This window comes from Cucurbita pepo, chromosome 20, assembly GCF_057944985.1.
Source record: "Cucurbita pepo subsp. pepo isolate OVF chromosome 20, ASM5794498v1, whole genome shotgun sequence".
In the NCBI taxonomy this organism is placed as follows: Eukaryota; Viridiplantae; Streptophyta; class Magnoliopsida; order Cucurbitales; family Cucurbitaceae; genus Cucurbita; species Cucurbita pepo.
In genome coordinates, this window is record NC_141817.1 from 9,148,662 (window position 1) to 9,168,780 (window position 20,119).

The following is a 20,119-nucleotide window of genomic DNA, read 5'->3' on the forward strand; positions in this document are numbered from 1 at the left end:
TAATCAACTTAACTCTAGAGCCCTAATCTTAACTCAATGCAAGTAACTATGGAGCTATCCTACATTTTTATGCATGGTTGTTTAGGGAGATAATTCTATCAATCACCTAAAGTACGAAATAAACTGTCTAAAAATTCATGTAAGCTCAACAGGGATATAATACTTATTAATCACTCGAAGCACAAATCACAATATTTCATCCTCCTTTCTAGTGTAGTAGATAACGTGCATCATAAAAATCTTATCTACATTTTCATAATTTTCTATAACATAGAATGCATTCTCATCCACTAATCATGCATATTATATCCAACTAAGGTGCAAACATACGGTAACCATCCCTACAAATATTACTTGAGAAAGTTTAAACGGCTACTTACTTTAGTGAAGTATGCCTGCCTTCCGAGACTTACTTTTTCGTTTGCTAGAAGCTTTGAATTTTTTGGGTTAAACAATGTAAGTTTGATATCCTATCTATATATGAATTTCAACCATTTTTCGAAATTTCAAAGTAGACGTGTAATTTCACCCATCAAATCCATCATTCTGAGCAACTTTCATGAAAGATGTTTGACCAAGAACGATCCAACATGCAAGTTCCAAACATTGAAGACGTACATTTTTTTTTCAAGAAATCCACCTTTTTTTTTTCCTCCCCTAAGTTTGCATTAGGGTAAATACATTACCTTAAATAGTAACGGACAAAAAAAAGACGATTTTACCCTTTTTTACGATTTTTTTAAAAAATATTTTTCTTATGTTACACTGAATTTTCTAAGCAATTTTTTCTTGTACTCCATATTGAAATTCATCGTTGAGGCTTAGTGTTACGAAGTAGCATAAAGAAAGTAAGTGCGTCGTGAACTTTACTAGAATATCATAATACAAATACTAACACGTAAATAGGGCAATAGGATATATGTGTTATTCATGCATCAATCGATTTCATTCAATTAGCCCGTAGGCATTTTAATAGTAAGTTCACTTACTGTTTTGACTTAAGTCGATGTTCCTAAGCTTTATTTAGTTGATCGGCTCTTAAGCTCAGCCTAACCTTCTCCAATTTCACCTTCATCATTCTATACATTCAATTATTGAGTCTAATCACATACCCAAACAAGCTTAAGTTTCCATCCTAAACGGTCCAAAAAGTAATTATATTGATCTCGTCTGACCTTAATTATATAAAAAACAAATCATTCAAAAGAGTAAACTAGGACAAAAATCACCTAGTAGTGTTATTGGGTCATAGATTGGTCCTCCAAGAAGAAAGGTAACTTGAGTTTTAAGTGCCGGGCAAAGGGAAAAAAGAAGCCAGGATGATCAGAAGAAAGGTAACTTGATATAAAGTCGACCCTTCTCTCGCCAGAATAGCACCACCTAGTTTCGCGCGGGCTAAATCGAACACCAAAGACTAAGAAGAGGGCCCTGCTCGAAGAAATTTAGTTTGTTCTCACTGCTTGATTTTGGATAAAGGGTTTCGGCTATAGTGGACTCGTGGGGATTCTGAGATTTTGTTTGTCGACATCATGGTCGTTGCCTCATCCTTCTTTTATACGTTGATGAAAACATTTTTATCGGGAATAATTCTTCTCTTTTATTCGATTTCATCAAGAGGCTTGATAACCATTGCTTTCTCATCATGGAGGTATCTTGCTTTACCTCTCAACTTCGCCTAACTCAAACAAAGTATACTAAAAAATGGAATTCTTATCTCGTCGAGACTGCCCTAGGAAGATTCTAGCTATATCGCTGTGCACCACTCTTGATAATGAAAGTGGGGCCCTAATGGAAGATGAATTTTTTTTTTCGTGGTATGTTGCTCCGTGAGCATGGAGTGAAACCAAGTCGGATCAACTTTTGTATGTCAAAAGCCCCAAAACTAGCTGTCTTAGCAAACAACTAAGGCAAGCCTATTTAACAAATCTCATGCGTGGTCCCATCACAACTACAGAAAAAACCACTACCTCTAGGGGTGTACATTCAACCCGACAACCTGGACCAACCCATTGGGTTGGGTTGGGTTGGATTAGCATTTCGGGTAGGGTTGGGTTCATTTTTCTAAACCCGAACTGAATCGATTCGGTTTCAGGTTCGTGGGTAAAACCCTCAAGTTGACCCGAGCCAAATTCAAATATATAAAATATATTAAGAAATTTTATTTATAATAGGTTTGCCAAAGTGGTACTTTGGCGGATGTTTTTTCTTTCTTTTATATATATATATTTTTAAAAATACCTTACTATTTTTTTTTTTATATATATATAAGGATTAAAGATAAATTTTAGTTTAAATATATTTAAAGAATTCTATACTAGTTCTTTTTTGTTCATAAATTATATTATAAGGATTAAAGATAAATAACTAATTGTAAATTTTAGTTTAAATATATTTAAAGAATTCTCGTTAGTTCAATGTTCACAAATTATGTTCCATAGATAAATTTATGTTTTTTTTTTCTTTTATATTTATAATTTTTAAAAATACCTTACTATATATATTTTTTTCCGTTCATAAATTATATATATAAGGATTAAAGATAGACAAGTAATTATAAATTTTAGTTTAAATATATTTAAAGAATTCTATACCGTGTTAGTTCAATGTTCACAAATTATGTTCTCGACAAGTAATTCTAAATTTTAGTTTAAATATATTTAAAGATAAACCATAATTTTATACCTAATGTTCACAAATTTTGTTCTAATATATTTATTTTCTATTTGTTGCAACGTTATTATATTTCTAAATTTTAGTTTAAATATATTTAAAAAGAAATCACTCATGTATTTATTTTTCATTTGTAGTAACATTATTATATTTATAATTTATATATATATATATATTATTTTTTCTAATAATTTATCTTTGATAGTAAACATATTTCAACTAAAATATATATATATATATATATATATATTTTTTTTATATACAATATCTCTAAAATATTATTATATCAAAATTTATATATATTATTTCATGATGTATCCTTATATTTTTTCTATTTTAACCCATTTTCAAGAAATGTCCGGTATTCTTTAATTTTATGATATGTTGAACTATGTTAATATGTCATAATTTTCACTCAAACTATGTTAATATGTTACAATTTTCGCTCGTTATTTTTTATTGAATTTGTTTTTTTTAATAATTATGGATTGATTTGTGTTTCTTTGTAAATTTTTAATATATTTTGTATAAGATTGTATCCGAATAATTATAAATTGTGGATAAATAAAACTTAAAAAAAAAAAAAATAACAATCCAACCCGAACCCGAACCCGAAAATAGAGGGTTGGGTTGGGTCAAAAAAATCGCTCAACCCAACCCAACCCTGACCATGTACACCCCTAACTACCTCTACCCCAATAAGTGAGTCACACACTCGCACCCGAACAACTGAACCTGAGAGATTCTTCTCATCCAGCTCAGGAAACCTTTGTTGAACCGAAATCAAAGAATAATTTGAATGTTGGTTCATTTTCAAGTCGAGTAAAAATCCTTTATATTCTCCCTTTATTCATCTGGGAACCGTTTGTAAGCCATTGTCTAATGTATACCTTACAGAGAACCAACCCTCGCCCATTTCGTAACAAGGCCGCGTCGAATCACTAAAAAGCCGTACGCCAATTTAAAGGCATTCAACCCATATTTGTTATATCATTTTAACAATTATTGTAATTGTTACCATTTTTTTTTCAATTGTTGATAAATTAACCCACCAATTTTAATATAAAAAAAAACTGGTAAAAATCTCCAAAATTCATAAATTTTAACAAAAATTCAATTTTTTCTTTTTTTAAATATGAAGTTTCATAAAATATTCCAACTAATATATGTTTTTAATTTATTAAATACACATAAAACATATTTTCTATGATTTTTTTAAAAATAAGTTTATTAGACGACATGTCGTCTGCCTATAGATTCTTTCATATTGTCGGATAATCGCACATAGAGAAGAAAATTTTGGAATCGTCAATCCCCGACTATATCTTGACCGATTAATTTCCATTTTCCAGATTTTGATCCTAAGATTCTTGAGGCTGCTCTATTCACTTCGATTCTACTGATCTTGAGGAAGTTTGTAATTCCTTGGTTTTCAAAATTTCTGGTAGTGAAAAGGAGAGAAATGGAGAAAATGATGAACGTCTTAAAGCCCAAACCAAATCCGCAGCAGCAGCTGAGGGATTGGCAGCGTAGGCTCCGACAAGAGTGCCGCAACTTTGAACGTCAAATTCGAGGTAACGGATCGTATTTTGGTATTTTCAATTTCATTTTGATTCGTGTTATCTTTTATGCATTTGTGCGTTACAGCCTTGAAATTGTAACCATGCAATGATTCATCTTCTACCTTTAGGGATTCTTTAAGTATGTATACGTTTTTCATTTGATTTGATTTGTTCTTTCTTGATTGGTTTTGGCCAGATATAGAGAGAGAAGAGAAAAATGTGCAGAAAGCCATTAAGGATGCTGCCAAGAGGAATGATATGGTCTCTGCAAAGGTATGTTAAGAGCTTTCTTTGTGTTAAACTTTCTGATTAGGAGTTTCATAATAAAGAAACAAATTCTAACCAGGGCGAATTTTCCCTAATCCACTTCAGGGAGTAGGGGGAGGGAGATTCTATCATTCATCATTTGCATTGCTGAATTACATTTTGTTCCAGTGAGAACTTTGCCTAAGATGGCTGGTTTCAGTTTGATATTGAGAGTTCCTATTTAATTGCTAGCATTAGGGTTCATTTGAATATGGACACTGGCACTTATTTGTGTGATATGATCTATATTCTCAGTGGATTAGGGGAAAAATGATCTATAATTTAGTACACTGGACCTAATCCCTAATTGTTTCTGCATGGAATTATGTACTATCTCTTCTTGTTTAAAATTTCCCTGTATTTGTGTTTCAGGCACTGGCCAAAGAAATTGTTAGGTCTAGAAAAACTGTGAACCGTCTTCACGAAAATAAGGCACAGGTTAATTCGATATCCATGCACCTTGGCGAAAGTATTGGTATGATGTTTTTCATATTCTAAAACTTGCAGAAACTTTTAGGTCTCTTTGTTGTCTTATCTGCTTCAACAACCTAATTAAATGTGGAGATTTTCTTACATTGTTGAGTCAGGGTAGATGTTTGATGATTATGACTAGCTCTACTGTAACTAAAGTTTATTGTAAACAATAAAATATATATATATATATGATAAGGAAATCACTACAAGGGGAGTAAGATTTGTATTACCTTGTTGATCGAATATCTCAAGGCAAGAACACTTGTTGGAGATTCGAATCACTCTACAAGCAAGATCGATCATGTCTAGCATGAATGATTCTTGTTGATCAAATATCTCAAGGCAAGAACACTTGTTTGAGTTCTTGCCTTGAGATTCGAATCACTCCACAAGCAAGATTGATCATGTCAAGCTTGAATGATTCTACATGCAACCTAAACTACAGCCATTGGCTAAAGGAAAGCACAAATGCTCATTTTACTACATTTTCCAAGTCTCCCTTACAAAGTTAACATACATGGCTTTATATAACCTCAAAATGAAACCCTTGATCTTCCATTAGACATTTCAAGAGTTTGTAACATTCATACTTTACGACCATAATTAGCCACTATATATGCTTTATGACCATAATTAGCCACTATGTATGCTTTATGACCATAATTAGCCACTATGTATACTTTATGACTATAATTAGCCACTATGTAAATGTAATTGTAAAATAAGTAAAAAGTCTTAAAATACATTAATGAAATACAATAACTCTAAATTACTCTAAATTGTAATCCACCCAAAATTTATAACAATGAATCTTCATTCTTCTTCAAGTTGGCATGAATTGAAATATCTTTTGACAATTTCAACAACTTTTTCTTCACATCTTCATTGAAGTATATTGTATGATTGATGTCTCTTGGTTCAATTCAGTATATCTTATATATAACAGTACAAATTACAAAGCTTTAAAGGTGGTATTAAATTTAAAAGTATAGGGAGGGAAGGTGAAGAGGAAGGGATTCTTGTGTTCTGCTTTTTTTATTGAAATGCAATGCAACATAATATGAACATTGATCCATTACCATTGTTATTTTCTATGTTAAGGTGCAATTTATTTTTTCTCTAAGAGTTTCAAATATGATCAAACGTCTGCGTTTCTAGATACCTTTGTTTGAAAGCCTGCCAATTTTGCAGCCATTGCGAGAACAGTTGCACATCTTTCCAAGAGTGCTGAAGTTATGAAGCTTGTTAATAATCTGATGAAGGCCCCAGAAATGGCAACTACAATGCGAGAGTTTAGCAAGGAGATGACTAAGGTTTCTTTTTTAAGAATAGAAACAATTTCTTTCGCCTCTGTTCGGGTTATGAACTTAGAGCTGACGTAGACTTGGTTGAACATCATTATTAATTAGCTCCTTTTTTACATTTAGCTAAGAATCCTTTTTTAATTAGGCTACATTTTTTTTATAAGAGACAATTTCATTAATGTTTGAAATTTATAAAAAGAGATCTTCTCAATTTATAATGAGAGGTATGACTATAGGAAGCAAAAATTTAGACAATTTACACTAAGATATAGCATGATAAACTATGTTGTCAAAGTGTTTCGTTTAAGTCTATGCCTTTTCCGCGAAAACTCTTTAACTGGTTTTGTCAATACTACCTTTTGTTTTGTTTTGTTTGTTTGTTTTTTTTGCTATAGATTTATAAATAAGAAACATCAATAACTTTGGATTAACACAGAAGAAACAACCTAAGGGCCGGTGTAGAGGGAAGCTCCTCCTGAAGAATGTATGCTAGAGCTTTTTAAAGAGGATGTAATTATAAAAGAATTTTGGTAGTTTGAACACAACCATACATTATATACTACACTTCTTTAGATCCTTATGCTCGTCTTCCGTTTGTGAACATGTATTTAAAGGATGCTTGCAGTCTTATTGTCAAGTCTTCGTTCTCTGTTTAACTTGCCAAACACTACTGAATTTGTATGTTTTCTTAGACAGTGCTACAATCTCTCGTTAATATAGCTGTTACTGATATCTGGTGTCTATAGGCTGGGGTGATTGAGGAAATTGTAAATGATGCGTTGGATTCAGCACTGGATTCTGAGGATATTGAAGAGGAGATAGAAGAGGAAGTTGACAAAGTTTTGACTGCCATCGCTGGTGAGACCGCTGCACAGCTTCCAGAAGCTGTCAGGAAGGAAAGAATGAAGCAACCGTCTCGTGTGCAGGAAGTCCGGAGAGAGGTATAATGCATATTTTTGAGTACTCGTGAAACTTAATCCTGGTCTAGTTCTACCATGGGAATGTGAAAAGAATAAAACGTCGTGACATATTTATTCCTTTGCAGGAAGAAGCAATAGCTGAGGGTGTTGACGATGAGGAAGAACTAGAAGAAATAAGGGCTCGGCTAGCAAAAGTTAGATCATAAATTCGAAATTTCACATAAGAATGTCAAAATGGTCGTAACTCGGTTTGAGCCTCAACATTACATTACTTTTTTCCTGGTATTTCGTGAGAGAGAAAATGAGTGACATACTGACCTTTGGGTGCATGTTTGTTCAATCAAGATTCATAAAACCGAGAGTATATTTGTCAAATAGATAGGGACGGGGTGGAGCGGGGACTAACTGTTTGATGTATATTGTTTCCTCTTCTTAAAAGAATGCAAATGAAGCATCGTTCTATCATCTTATATCTGTGTAGCAGTGTGTTTCTTTCGTTCATTGTGATTCATCTTTTCCTCTAAAAAGTAAAATGGACTCTGCCATAAAGTATTAGGAATTGGTGGGCACAGTTACTGTTTACCCGACAAAATTGTCCATATTCAGATCCTGCAGGCAATTAGATGTTGGGAACAAAAAAAAAAAAAAAAAAAAAAAAAAGGTTTTAAGGCTGTAATTATTGTAGTGAACCAATGACATAGAGCATCATTGAATCATTAGGAGATCTATGGAGGTAATAGGAAATGTTACACCAATAAAGTAGCTAGTGGAGTTCCCAATCTTAGACGCATTTGATTATATTCTTTTGCAAAAGAAAAGGTGGAGAGGGAGAGATGAAGACGCACGTTGGCCAAGCCTTTAAGGCACGTCAAGTTTTGCTTGTCACACTCTTTTTGCTCTTGATGATGATGGTTAGAAAAGGCCACTAATTCTAATATTTAATTTCAACATTTTGATCATTTTAAAAACATAATAGAATTCTTGTCCTGTTTGATTCCCATTTGCTCGTCAGCTTTACTTATTCACCTTGTGATGACATGAACTGTAGTTGTTTTATGATTCCATCTCATACATAAGACATCAAATCTGATTATATTTCAAAGATAATAAGATTGAAATATCAAGACTCACTTTTTCCTTACTTTTCTTGCTGTCTCTCTTTCTTTTTAAGTATTTGCTTATTGACTATAACTTCTTTTGAACTTTACTCTGCTTTTTCTTTCTACAGGTCTTCCTTCCTCCAATTCCCACCCACCCTCTCTAGGTTCTCTCTCTCTCTCTCTCTCTAGCTTTGGACATTCTTTACTCCAAGTTTGTGTTAGCCTTATCAGCCAAGTAAAATAGGTCATTCATCTGCTTTAGACAGAATCTTATATATACCCTCAACCATAGTTGGAAGAGATATCCTTCTTGAACACAAAAAATGGCAACTTCTTTTTCTCATGGTTGTCTTTCTTTCCTTCTTCTCCTTGCTGTACCATTGGCATCTGCAACTTCTCCAGACAAAGAGCAACCAACCATATCTTCAACTATCAACTATCCAATTCTTCAAGCAGAGAAACTCATTAGAGACCTTAACTTGTTTCCCAAGGACTCCATTAACATTGCGGCAGAAGACCCTTCATTTTCGTCTTCTGGGATCATCGAGAAAAGCTTTCAGTTCCCTTTCGTTGGAAGAAAAGGTCAAGGTCCATCAGTTCAAGATCTTGGCCACCATGCTGGATATTATCCTCTTCCTCATACTAAATCAGCAAGGTAATCAAGCACATTTCCAATCAGAGGTTTACAACTGCACCTGCTTCATCTTATAAGATGTCGTACTTTTTAAATTGATTATTCAATCTAAATCTGATAATGAGATGCAATAAGGAAAATTTCAAGAAAAGGAAATAGATCACCATGGTTTTTTTAGGGATACAAAGAAGTTATTGAGCATATGGACGAGATTAGTTTGACTAATCTCGCATTCAGTTCATGCCTGTTATAATCAACTATGAATCTTTTGCAACGCTGGTTGTGAATGAATTACTCTTCATGACACTTTGCGTTGGCCCTTAAGTCTTAGTTGAACGTTTATGGGAAATTTGTATACTCATGTTAAGGATATACAGCCTGTTGAATGAAAAAAAAAAGGATCAAGGAATCTTTTCACTTGTTGGTCATCATTTGAATCCGTGATCCCTGTCTGTATTTCCGAGTTTCCTTCAAAATATTCGGTTTTCATCGAGTTTCACAGGACTGATTCATTTTCTTCATATTACAGGATGTTCTACTTATTCTTTGAATCAAGAAGCAGCAAGAAGGACCCTGTTGTGATATGGTTAACAGGAGGGCCAGGGTGCAGCAGTGAGCTTGCTATGTTCTATGAAAATGGTCCTTTCCAAATTGCAAACAACTTGTCTCTTGTTTGGAATGACTACGGCTGGGATAAGGTCATTTCCTGCTTCGCCGTCCTTATTTGGAATCACACTTTTTTGCTTCTTTGTCTGATTTTGGTCATTTGAATCCATGTATGCAGGCATCAAATCTTATTTATGTTGACCAGCCCACTGGAACTGGTTTCAGTTACACTTCTGACGATGAAGACATTCGTCATGATGAAGAAGGCGTTAGCAATGACTTGTATGACTTCTTGCAGGTAGGACAGTGTCACTTCAGCATCATCTAGTATAACAGCATTTTATACATTGTGTTATGGCAAGAGATCCTACAAGGTTAACAAATATTTTCCCTTCTTCTATTGGTTGTTCACTATTTGCAGGCATTTTTTAGTGAACATAAAGAATTTGCTGGAAACGACTTTTACATCACTGGTGAATCGTATGCCGGGCACTACATTCCTGCATTTGCCTCCAGAGTTCACCAAGGAAATAAAGAAAAGCAGGGAATCCACATAAATCTTAAGGTAGACTTATATTACATATTATCCCTGATTAAATACGTTTTCTTCAATTTTTTTATCGAATTTATAAACCGGTTGCTTTATCAGGGTTTTGCGATCGGTAACGGTCTTACCAATCCTGAAATTCAGTATAAAGCATACACAGATTATGCCTTGGAAATGGGATTGATTGGAAAATCTGACTTCGACAGCATAAACAAGTTGGTTCCAGGCTGTGAGAAGGCAATCAAAACTTGTGGTAACTTACTAAATATCCATAAAAGTTTCTTTCAAATACGTGATGTCAAAGGATTTGGCTGAGTAACTTCTCTTTGCTCTGCCTTACAATGTAATGAATCCACCAGGTGCTGATGGGGGAAATGCTTGTGTATCTTCTTACATCGTCTGCAACCAAATATTCAATAGAATCATGGACGTCATCGGAGACAAAAACGTAAGTAAGAACAAACTAAATGATGAAATCATAAAATTGAAGTACCATATTGTATTCAGTTCATACAATTCTGATATCATGTCATTAATGTTAAAAACTCTGATTTCATGTCTTTCATGTGTTTGTTATGCAGTACTATGATGTTAGAAAGGAATGCATTGGAAATCTTTGTTATGACTTCTCAAACATGGAGAAATTCCTTAACGAAAAATCAGTAAGGAACGCACTCGGAGTCGGGGATATGGATTTTGTGTCATGCAGTAGTAAGGTGTACAGTGCCATGCTTATGGATTGGATGAGAAATCTTGAGGTTGGCATTCCAGCTCTGATTGAGGATGGAATAAAGGTGCTGGTGTATGCTGGTGAATATGATCTGATATGCAACTGGCTCGGTAAGTTTCGATCTTCGTATTCCATAATCCTGCTTCTTTAGAAATTCCATTATTTCCTGAGAAAGTGTTTCTGAAAGAATTTTGTTACTTTTGTTGAAATTTGAAGGGAATTCAAGGTGGGTTCATGAAATGAATTGGTCTGGTCAGAAGGCATTTGCAGCATCCAAAATTGTTCCATTCCTAGTTGATGGCAAAGAAGCTGGGCTTCTCAAAACCCATGGTCCTCTCGCTTTCCTAAAGGTCTTTCTCTCTCCGAAATATAAAATGGCAAACATTTGAGAACCATTTTTCTCCTTTCATATGATCTCGAACTCGAGTATTTCATTTGATTCATGAGGCGGAAGGGCTTCAAGTACTAGATTAATCACTTTCATATGATTCATTTGTCTGATTCATTTGTCTCCTTTCATATGATCTCAGAACTCGAATATTTGATTTGATTCGGGAGGCGGAAGGATTAGACAAATACTAGATTAATGACTTTTATATGATTCATTTTTCTCATTTCATATGATCTCGAACTCGAATATTTCATTTGATTCGGGAGGCGGAAGGATTAGACAAATACTAGATTAATGATTTTCATATGATTCATTTTTCTCATTTCATATGATCTCGAACTCGAATATTTCATTTGATTCGGGAGGCGGAAGGATTAGACAAATACTAGATTAATGATTTTCATATGATTCATTTTTCTCATTTCATATGATCTCGAACTCGAATATTTGATTTGATTCGGGAGGCAAAAGGGTTAGACAAGTACTAGCTTAATGACTTTCATATGATTCATTTTTCTCATTTATATGATCTCGAACTCGAATATTTGATTCGATTCATAAGGTGGAAGGGTCAAATAGTTGAAACTTAAGAGTAGAGTTTTTTTGGTATCATATCATGTGAAAATGTGTGATGGTTTTGATCTACTACAGGTTCATAATGCTGGTCATATGGTGCCAATGGATCAGCCAAAGGCTGCACTTGAAATGCTGCAGAGTTGGATGCAGGGGAAACTTGCATTAGAGGAGACAAATGAAAAAGTTTCTCCAAAATGATTAAATTTCTTCCTCTCACCCTTTGTTTCAAAGCCCTGGTTCACACACTCATTACTTGCATATTGTTCTGAATAATTGTGTTACATATTTTATTTTCAGGTTCTTAAAATTTATAATATTGTTCATTATTATGAAAATGCCAATAAAATTACATACCCATTGCAATATCTATTGACAGATTAAGTTCTCTTTAATTGGATTAATTGATCTATCGCTTGAAATCTAGTTTGAGAAAATTAGATTTAAGTCATATTTTAATTAAATTGAAAGTTCATAATTTTGAGAATTTAATTATTCATAGTTTCTTTTTTTCTTTTTCTTTTTTTTTCTTTTTTTTTAATTTCAAGTTTTTGTCCCTCAAGTTCTGGTCAAGATTTTATCCAAAATGTTCTGTTCGGAAGTTTAATTAGAATTACAGAAAAGAAAAAAGAGAGAAAAAAAAAAAGAAATTAGAAACCTATTTGTCTTTTTATACGTTTATGGTGTCACAATTGCACTCTTGTGACAGTGCGATTGTGCGACACTTGTTATGATCTAGGGAATAAGTCAGTCGTAAGAAATTTCGTATTCGTGAACAATGTCAATGTATGCTCGAGCCTCGAGTCACGTTTGAGAGATATGTTTTAGAAAACGTAAGCGAGAAAATGAATTGGAAACAATTTGAGAGAAAACAATGTTATAAACTAAAAGTGATTAGGCAACAATGACTTTGATAGCATATAACTCGAGTAGGAAGAAGTGATAACTAGTCATATCCCCTATAGTATATTTTGAGGCAGTCTTGACGGGTGTAGACATGATTTTGGTGAACAATCATATACCTCGTATTGACACAGTAGTAAAAACCTATCTAAGATGAAAAAATATAAAAAGGGTTTGATACACGATTTTGGTGAACAATCATATACCTCGTATTGACACAGTAGTAAAAACCTATCTAAGATGAAAAAATATAAAAGGGGTTTGAAATGAGCATGGACAGTCATACGACGGATGTAGGACTAGGTGTTTTTTTTTTTTTTTTTTTTTTTTTTTTTTTTTTTTTTTTTTGCTTGAAATGTTTCATATGATTGTTTGAAAAATAAAGTCACAAATGTTAAGTGACAACAATGAAAGTAAGTACATATGTTATGTAAAGCTGAAGACGATGTTGTCCATGAATGAAAAAGCTTTATTAGCGATTCTATTAAGCGTATGTGTGTGTGTATATATATATATATTTTTATTTGTATAACTTGTTGATTAAAATATAATTCAATGCATAAATCGTACAAATTCTTATTTTAAAAATTGATGGTTCTATTCTCACTACCATAAAATTTAGTTTAATAAATGGATTTAAAACGAATTTATAAGTTTAAATATTATTTTGTATTTTGTTCATTTTAGTTCTTATTAAAAGGTTACAAACATCCAAAATGATCAACATTTGAACCAAAATGCATAAAAGTTAATACTATAAAGACCAAAATAGGTCCTCGAAACATAGATCAAAATGAAAGTATAATTAATAACTTTTATTAAAGTTAAAAATATCGAGCTTGTAACAGTTTAAGACCACTATTAGCAGATATTGTTTTAAACGTGTCTATTAGGGAAAGGTTTTCAGACCCTCATAAAGAATATTTCGTTTCACACTCCAATCGATCTTAGATCTCATAAGAATGAAATGAACGTTTTAAAAGTTTGAAAAATAAAATGAACTAAATCGAAACTAGAGGTCAAATTTTGAACGGAAGTGGAAAATTGAGAAGTTCTAAGATAATGTACAACGCACGACAATGATTGACATTTTTATAATTAATGCAATGATGTAATAGTGAAGAACACAGCTCCAACTTGGTAAGTTGTTGCCAGCTTCCCTCACCAACTAACACTAACAGTTTCTAGACATGTCTTTAAATTCTATCAATTGTCTCATTGGGTTGAAAATTTTGAATTTTGAGTTTGTTTTATCTTAAACTTTGACTCGGTTTATCTCATCCTCTATCTTTATTGATTAAGACGTTGTAATTTTGATTAGAAGGTTCAATTATTGTCTCTATTTTTTTTTTTTTTACGTAAAACGGTGGTAAGTTACAAAAGTTGAATGTTTTTAATTGGTTAGTTGAATGTTAATTGAACTTAAAACTAAGTTTAGTTCATAGACGTGATAATATTAGGAAAAAAAAAAAAAAACCTAGGCATTCATTAACTAAGTTTAATTAAAACCCTATTCAAAAAGTAAATAAGGTAAAAACATTTCAATTTCTTTCAGGAATGTTAGGGCCATCATGTACACGACCAATTCGATACAGGTGAATGTCAGGGCCATCAGATTTCGAAACCTGATTCGAATTCTGGGCATAAGTCGTTACATAAATAACAAAAGCACGACCAATTCAATAAATTGTCACATAGACAAATCTAGTTCTCATGTACACAAATGAGTAATTGCTCCAAGCACATAACTCACGATATAATTCTTATACACATAGATGAGTAATTACATAAAAATTGATCACACAGATCGTCGTGATACAATTTTCATGCATACCGAAGAACAATTGTGCACACAAATGTGTAATTGCATAGTTTAAATCGCAAGTTGGAAGAATAATTTTCATGCATACAACCTAAATTATAACGCTCATTATTTTTAACAATAATAGTTGAAAGAGCATCAACATTTCAATGCTTGCAAACTCATGTTGTCAATGCTTGCCTATCGATGAAAAAGCAACGATCGTGAACCATTGTCGACACATATAGATTCGAGTCATCGAATGCCAATCTTCGGTTAGAGTTGTCATCATCTTTTATCTTAGGTTAAGTCGTTAGAATGAGACCACTGATGTGGACCAAAGTGCTATATGTCCTCACTCATATGCTTTCTAAAAAAAATTCAAAAGATCATCAAATATAGGATATGATTGAGCCACCCAAAAGTTCACTAAAAAAATTAAGCGTGATTGGCTTGAATCGATTTAAACATGCTAAAAGAACAAGTGTTGCTGATCTGCGATTACTAGCGATTCCGGTCTTCAAAAATAGTCTTCACTCTTATAAATAGTTTAAGTCAAGCAAGTAACGTGATCATGTCGTAAGAGATGTAGGAGAATATGTAAACCATCTTCAAATGTTATATTATTATAGCTACATAAAAGATTATGATCATCGTTACTATAACATAAAGATATACATTCATTTTAATTGTTACGTCACTTTTCACATTATTTTAATTAAAAGGAAACTCTCCGATGATATTTTTTTAGAACAAATTTCAAAGTGGAGTAAAAATGCAACTTTTTCGAGTCTCGGACCGACAAAATAGTTCATAAATATTTTACCTAAGTTAAAAAGAATAAATAGTAAAAAGCATAAATAATTGTAGTTAGAGAAAAATGTAGGTCAATGATGGAGAAAGGATCTAAGTGGGGTATGCAAATAGTGAATAGTAAAATAGTAAATAGTAGATGGTAAATAGTAAATTTTAAACTATTTTGCTCTCTACACATAGGCATTAGCACAAATAGGAACTGGCATAATCATAAAAAAGCTTCCCCCAAAGAATATTCATTAATAAATATATGAATTAAATGGCCCAAAATAAGTACAAAAATACAATTACCAAAACTGCAGGGATACAAAGAAAATAAACCAAAATTTGGTACTTATTTGCAAATATAGGATTTTTCTTTTTTATTTTTTTATTTTTTATTTTTATTTTATGGACATTGGATTTTGGGTTTGCATTTTCGGGCACTATTTTTTGAAAAATGGGTTGTTGTATTTGGAGTGATTCTGATGATAGAATGACTAAGAAAGACTTAAAAGAATTGAAAGTTACTATCTATACTAACAAAGTGCACCGTCATTTTCGGTGGTTTAATCATAAAAATTCAAAAATTAAAGTCATTTGCTTAGAGTAATTCTATATTGGGTGACCTATTGAGAATTTTTTTTTAGAAGCATGTGAGTGAAAACAAATTATACTGAAAGGACTCGTGTTGGTTTGTAGGAATAAATCTTCACTCTAAGAAATAACGAACCATCAGGTGTCAAATCTAAATTTCTAATCCTAATCTAAATTATGGACATCGGACATTACAAATGGTTAGAGCAATACCGGCAGGGACGTTACATAATATTTTAAAATTTAATATTTAACTATGTGATTATTTAATCTCTATATATAAGATTTAATTATTGAATTAATTTTAGAGAAAATGTGTTTATATAATCTACAAATACTAAATTATTATTATATAATAAAAATTAACATTTAATTTTGATTTGTTTATTTTTAGAATTAATTAAACTGTTATATGTTTGACTAAACATACTAAAGTTAAATAATAAAAATTCATTATTTATTTAATGCATGTGGATATAGTTATTATAAAAATTCAAACTACTTTTTAAAGCTAGAAGAGAATTTGGATTCTTTTGAAAAAGAAAGGACGTATTTAGTAGAAGTATTCCCGACAACTCTTTCAATTCGAATTACTTAATCCAAATCATAAAGGTTGAGTTGGGTTGGGTCAGAATTTTTTTTTTCAGTCTCGGTCAGGTTGAGTTTTTGAAAAACTGAAATTTCTAGTAGATTTATTGATTTTTTTTTTGTTAGGTCAACTCGACCAACCCGAAAATAGGGTTACAATCCAAACTCAACCCTACCTTTAAGATTATCATAAAAATTAAGAATATTTTACGTTTGTAATTGATGTTAGTGATACATTGTGACTAATGAATACTTGATAGATGACTCCCAAGAGCTCTTATCGACGGAGTCGTTTGACACCTCGATGTCGACTCATCACATCCTCGGGTTGAGTTTTATGAAATTTTAGTTATTAATGTAAAATGTACCGTGGACAAGTAAATTTTTTTCGATTTTTTTTTTTTTAAATCAGATACCACCAACACAATCCAATCCAACCCGAAAATAGAAAGTTGGATTTGGTTGGGTTGTAAACTCTTCTCTAGTTGCACTAGTCATCAACCCAACCAATCTAAAATTTCAGATTAGTTCATAAAATATTTTCAATTCAACCCGTGTATACCCCTCTATTTAGTTCATTTTAGTTTTCATACTTCTCGTACTTTAGTCCATCTGGATCGTTGTACTTTCAAAAGTTACCATTTTTGTGGACTAAAATGAACTAAAGCTCGTAAAATAATTAAAGGCTGCAAATTAAATATATATATATATATATATATATATATATATATATATATATATAATTTGTATATGATTTTGAGTCAGTGTTTTGAGCTTTGAGTTACTTATAAATAATACCAAATTTCCCCATTCATATTGGTGTGTTTGAAAGGTTTTGAAGAGATAAAAATGGGAAGATCTCCTTGTTGTGATAAAGCTATTGTGAAGAAAGGGCCTTGGTCCCCTGAAGAAGATGCTAAGCTCAAGGCTTATATTATCAACCATGGCACTGCTGGGAATTGGATCTCTCTCCCTCAAAAAGCTGGTAATACTAACATTTTTTTTCTTACTTCCTACGAGTTTCTGATCGGAATCGTGGTTCTCTTTTTAGGGTTTTTAGGGTTTTGATTTCTTTCTCTAAATGGGTTTTTTTTTTTGAGAAATTTTGGAAGGTTTGAATAGGTGCGGGAAGAGTTGTAGATTGAGATGGCTCAACTATTTGAGGCCGAACATTAAACATGGAGGGTTCACTGATGAGGAAGATCGAATCATTTGTACTCTCTTTTCCACCATTGGAAGCAGGTTTGTTCTTCTTTGCATGGATTTCTTCATTCGGGTTACGAATAAACAATTAAACTTATCTTAACCTAGCTAATGGGTAACGGTTCAAGCCTACTGCTAGCTGATATTGTCGTCTTTGAGTTTTTTCTTTTTGAGCTCTCCTTGGGAGAGGTTTTCACACCCTTCTAAAGAATTCTTCGTTCTCTTCCCCCAACCGATATGGGATCTCAAAATCCATCCCCCCCTTCGGATCCCAGTGTTATCGCTGACACTCGTTCCTTTCTTCAATCGATGTGGGACCCTACCAAATCAACTCTCCTTCGCGGTCCAGCATCCTTGCTAGCACATCGTCTCATGTCCACTCCCCATCGGAGCTCATCCTCCTTGCTGGCAAATCGCCTGGTGTCTAGCTCTGATACCATTTGTAACAGCCCAAACCCACCGATAATATATATTGTTCTCTTTGGACTTCCACTCAAGATTTTCTTAGAACGAGAGGTTTCTATATTCTTACAAAGAGTGTTTCGTTCTCATCTCATAGTTACAAATAAACAATGTAATTTATCGTAATGGTACACGAAAGAGTAAGAATAAGCTTTTAAGTTTAGTAGTGATTGAAGAAATTTTTCGGTTCATAAACTTGTAGGTGGTCGATAATCGCGAGTCAATTACCCGGAAGAACGGACAACGATATAAAGAATCATTGGAATAGCAAGCTAAAGAGGAAGCTTATAGCAATGGAGAAGAAAGCTCAAATGGGCACCATGCCATCTTTTCATAACCATCATCAAATTTCATCATTTCCATCTCAACAACTCTACCAAGACTCCAACTTTTCAAGCTTTGAAACTCTCATTTCATCAATCCCATCAAATTGGTCAAACATCCAAACAAAAGAAACCAATAGCAATAGCTTAATGAACAATTCATTGATGTATAATAATAATCCAATGGTGAAACAAAGCTCATTAGGGTTTGGAAGTGAAGGGAGTACTTGTGATGGGAGCTACAATCAAATCACTCCTTCAGGAATAATGGGTTTTGATCAGAATCATAATTATTACTATGATCTTATGAATTATCAATCTCAGTGCTGCATTAATGGAGAAGCTGCTCAAGAACATCTTGGCCCCAACAGCTTCTACCAGTACTAGAAAAATGTAACTTTTTTTTGTTCTTGTTCTTGTTTTTTTTTTTTTTTTTTTTTTTTTTTTTTGTTTTGACAGCACTTGGGTAAAAGCTTCTTGTAATTTTGTGCACTTTGTTAATCAAGGTAATTAATGATGTGAGATTGTTGGTGCAGACTTTTTGTGTTTTTTACTGTAGCTGCTCCAAAATTCAAAGCTTGTCTTTTATGAAAACTAGAGAAGAGTGATTTGAAATTGAATAACACCCAAATTTGATGCTTAATCATTCTTAATTAACAATTCATTATGGAAAAAGTTGATATTGAAAAGATTTTGTTGGGTTTTATGTCAAAGTTGGTGTACAAAAATGTTTTCAACTAAAAGCCAAATTGAAGTTGGAGAAGTCAAATCCCCAAAACTCGAGCAAAAACGGATATGATGATAATTATTAGTTCCTCTGTTGGCAGATATTGTTTGCTTTGGTAAGTTATGTATCGTCGTTAGTCTCACAGTTTTAAAACACATCTGTCCAGGAGAGATTTCCATACTCTTGTAAGAAATGTTTCGTTTCCCTCTCCAACCGATGTAATTGATGTGGGATCTCACAATCTACCTCCCTTCAGGGTCTAGTATCCTCGTTGACACAGCGCTCAGTGTTTTGCTTTGATACCAACTGTAATGGCCCAAGCCCAACACTCGCTAGCAGATATTGTTTGCTTTGACCTGTTACTGTTACATATCACCGTTAGCCTCACAGTTTTAAAACGTGTCTGCTAGAAAGAGGTTTTCACATCCTTATAAGAAATATTTCGTTCTCATCTAACCGATGTGGGATCTCACAATCTACCTCCCTTCTTACCCAATGTCTTCTCTGGCACACCGTCCGATGTCTTGCTTTGATACCAACTGTTACGACCCAAGCCCACCCGCTAGCAGATATTGTCTGCTTTGACTCATTACGTATTACCGTCAGCATCACAATTTTAAAACGATCTGCTAAAGAGAGATTTTTACACCCTTACAAGAAATATTTCGTTTCCTTTTTTCAATAGATGTAACCGATGTTGAATCTCACAACAAAGACAAATAATAATGACATGGGTCATTACCTTTTTTTTAAACTATAGTATATATCAAGAGTGTTCAAGAAAACCCAATGATCAGAAAGACTCAATCAACCCAACTTACCTGGTACGTTTTGGGTTGGATTATAAACCTACTTGGATTGAGTTAGATTCAAATAAATAAAAATTTTATGAACGAAATTGAT

At 33.0% G+C, this 20,119-nt stretch overlaps 3 protein-coding genes across 4 annotated transcripts; all 3 read left to right on the forward strand.

The window, feature by feature from the left end:
• The first annotated feature begins 3,949 nt into the window (after positions 1–3,949).
• LOC111783232 (vacuolar protein sorting-associated protein 24 homolog 1) lies at positions 3,950–7,701 on the forward strand. 2 transcript variants are annotated; one of them, XM_023664136.2, is made up of 6 exons: positions 3,950–4,244; positions 4,429–4,505; positions 4,911–5,013; positions 6,204–6,325; positions 7,063–7,257; positions 7,362–7,701. In XM_023664136.2, exons 1-6 carry the CDS (start codon positions 4,133–4,135, stop codon positions 7,440–7,442), a joined length of 690 nt encoding a protein of 229 aa, XP_023519904.2. In that variant the 5' UTR covers positions 3,950–4,132; the 3' UTR covers positions 7,443–7,701. The 2 variants fall into 2 exon arrangements, with proteins under 2 accessions (XP_023519904.2, XP_086976789.1); XM_087120663.1 differs by having other exon boundaries at positions 4,185–4,244; positions 4,429–4,509; positions 4,910–5,013.
• Positions 7,702–8,350: 649 nt separating this feature from the next.
• Positions 8,351–12,193, forward strand: LOC111783229 (serine carboxypeptidase-like). The gene is made up of 9 exons (XM_023664133.2): positions 8,351–8,991; positions 9,500–9,668; positions 9,755–9,874; positions 9,998–10,141; positions 10,226–10,376; positions 10,483–10,571; positions 10,705–10,963; positions 11,070–11,203; positions 11,896–12,193. The coding sequence occupies exons 1-9, from the start codon at positions 8,660–8,662 to the stop codon at positions 12,016–12,018; spliced, it is 1,521 nt and encodes a 506-aa protein (XP_023519901.2). The 5' UTR covers positions 8,351–8,659; the 3' UTR covers positions 12,019–12,193.
• A 5,094-nt stretch (positions 12,194–17,287) lies between these two features.
• Positions 17,288–18,929, forward strand: LOC111783607 (transcription factor MYB87-like). Its single transcript, XM_023664525.2, has 3 exons — positions 17,288–17,486; positions 17,614–17,743; positions 18,369–18,929. Exons 1-3 carry the CDS (start codon positions 17,351–17,353, stop codon positions 18,874–18,876), a joined length of 774 nt encoding a protein of 257 aa, XP_023520293.2. The 5' UTR covers positions 17,288–17,350; the 3' UTR covers positions 18,877–18,929.
• Positions 18,930–20,119: the final 1,190 nt, after the last annotated feature.

What these genes read in the sequence shown, in the direction of transcription:
- LOC111783229 (XM_023664133.2), top strand. Translation starts at nt 8,660, where the DNA reads ATGGCAACTTCTTTTTCTCATGGTTGTCTTTCTTTCCTTCTTCTCCTT. An exon ending in CCTCATACTAAATCAGCAAG is followed by an intron (nt 8,992 to 9,499) that starts GTAATCAAGCAC and finishes TTCATATTACAG; the next exon opens with GATGTTCTACTTATTCTTTG. An exon ending in ATGACTACGGCTGGGATAAG is followed by an intron (nt 9,669 to 9,754) that starts GTCATTTCCTGC and finishes CCATGTATGCAG; the next exon opens with GCATCAAATCTTATTTATGT.
- LOC111783607 (XM_023664525.2), top strand. Translation starts at nt 17,351, where the DNA reads ATGGGAAGATCTCCTTGTTGTGATAAAGCTATTGTGAAGAAAGGGCCT. An exon ending in CTCTCTCCCTCAAAAAGCTG is followed by an intron (nt 17,487 to 17,613) that starts GTAATACTAACA and finishes AAATTTTGGAAG; the next exon opens with GTTTGAATAGGTGCGGGAAG. An exon ending in TTTTCCACCATTGGAAGCAG is followed by an intron (nt 17,744 to 18,368) that starts GTTTGTTCTTCT and finishes ATAAACTTGTAG; the next exon opens with GTGGTCGATAATCGCGAGTC.
- LOC111783232 (XM_023664136.2), top strand. Translation starts at nt 4,133, where the DNA reads ATGGAGAAAATGATGAACGTCTTAAAGCCCAAACCAAATCCGCAGCAG. An exon ending in ATGATATGGTCTCTGCAAAG is followed by an intron (nt 4,506 to 4,910) that starts GTATGTTAAGAG and finishes TTTGTGTTTCAG; the next exon opens with GCACTGGCCAAAGAAATTGT. An exon ending in TTAGCAAGGAGATGACTAAG is followed by an intron (nt 6,326 to 7,062) that starts GTTTCTTTTTTA and finishes TGGTGTCTATAG; the next exon opens with GCTGGGGTGATTGAGGAAAT.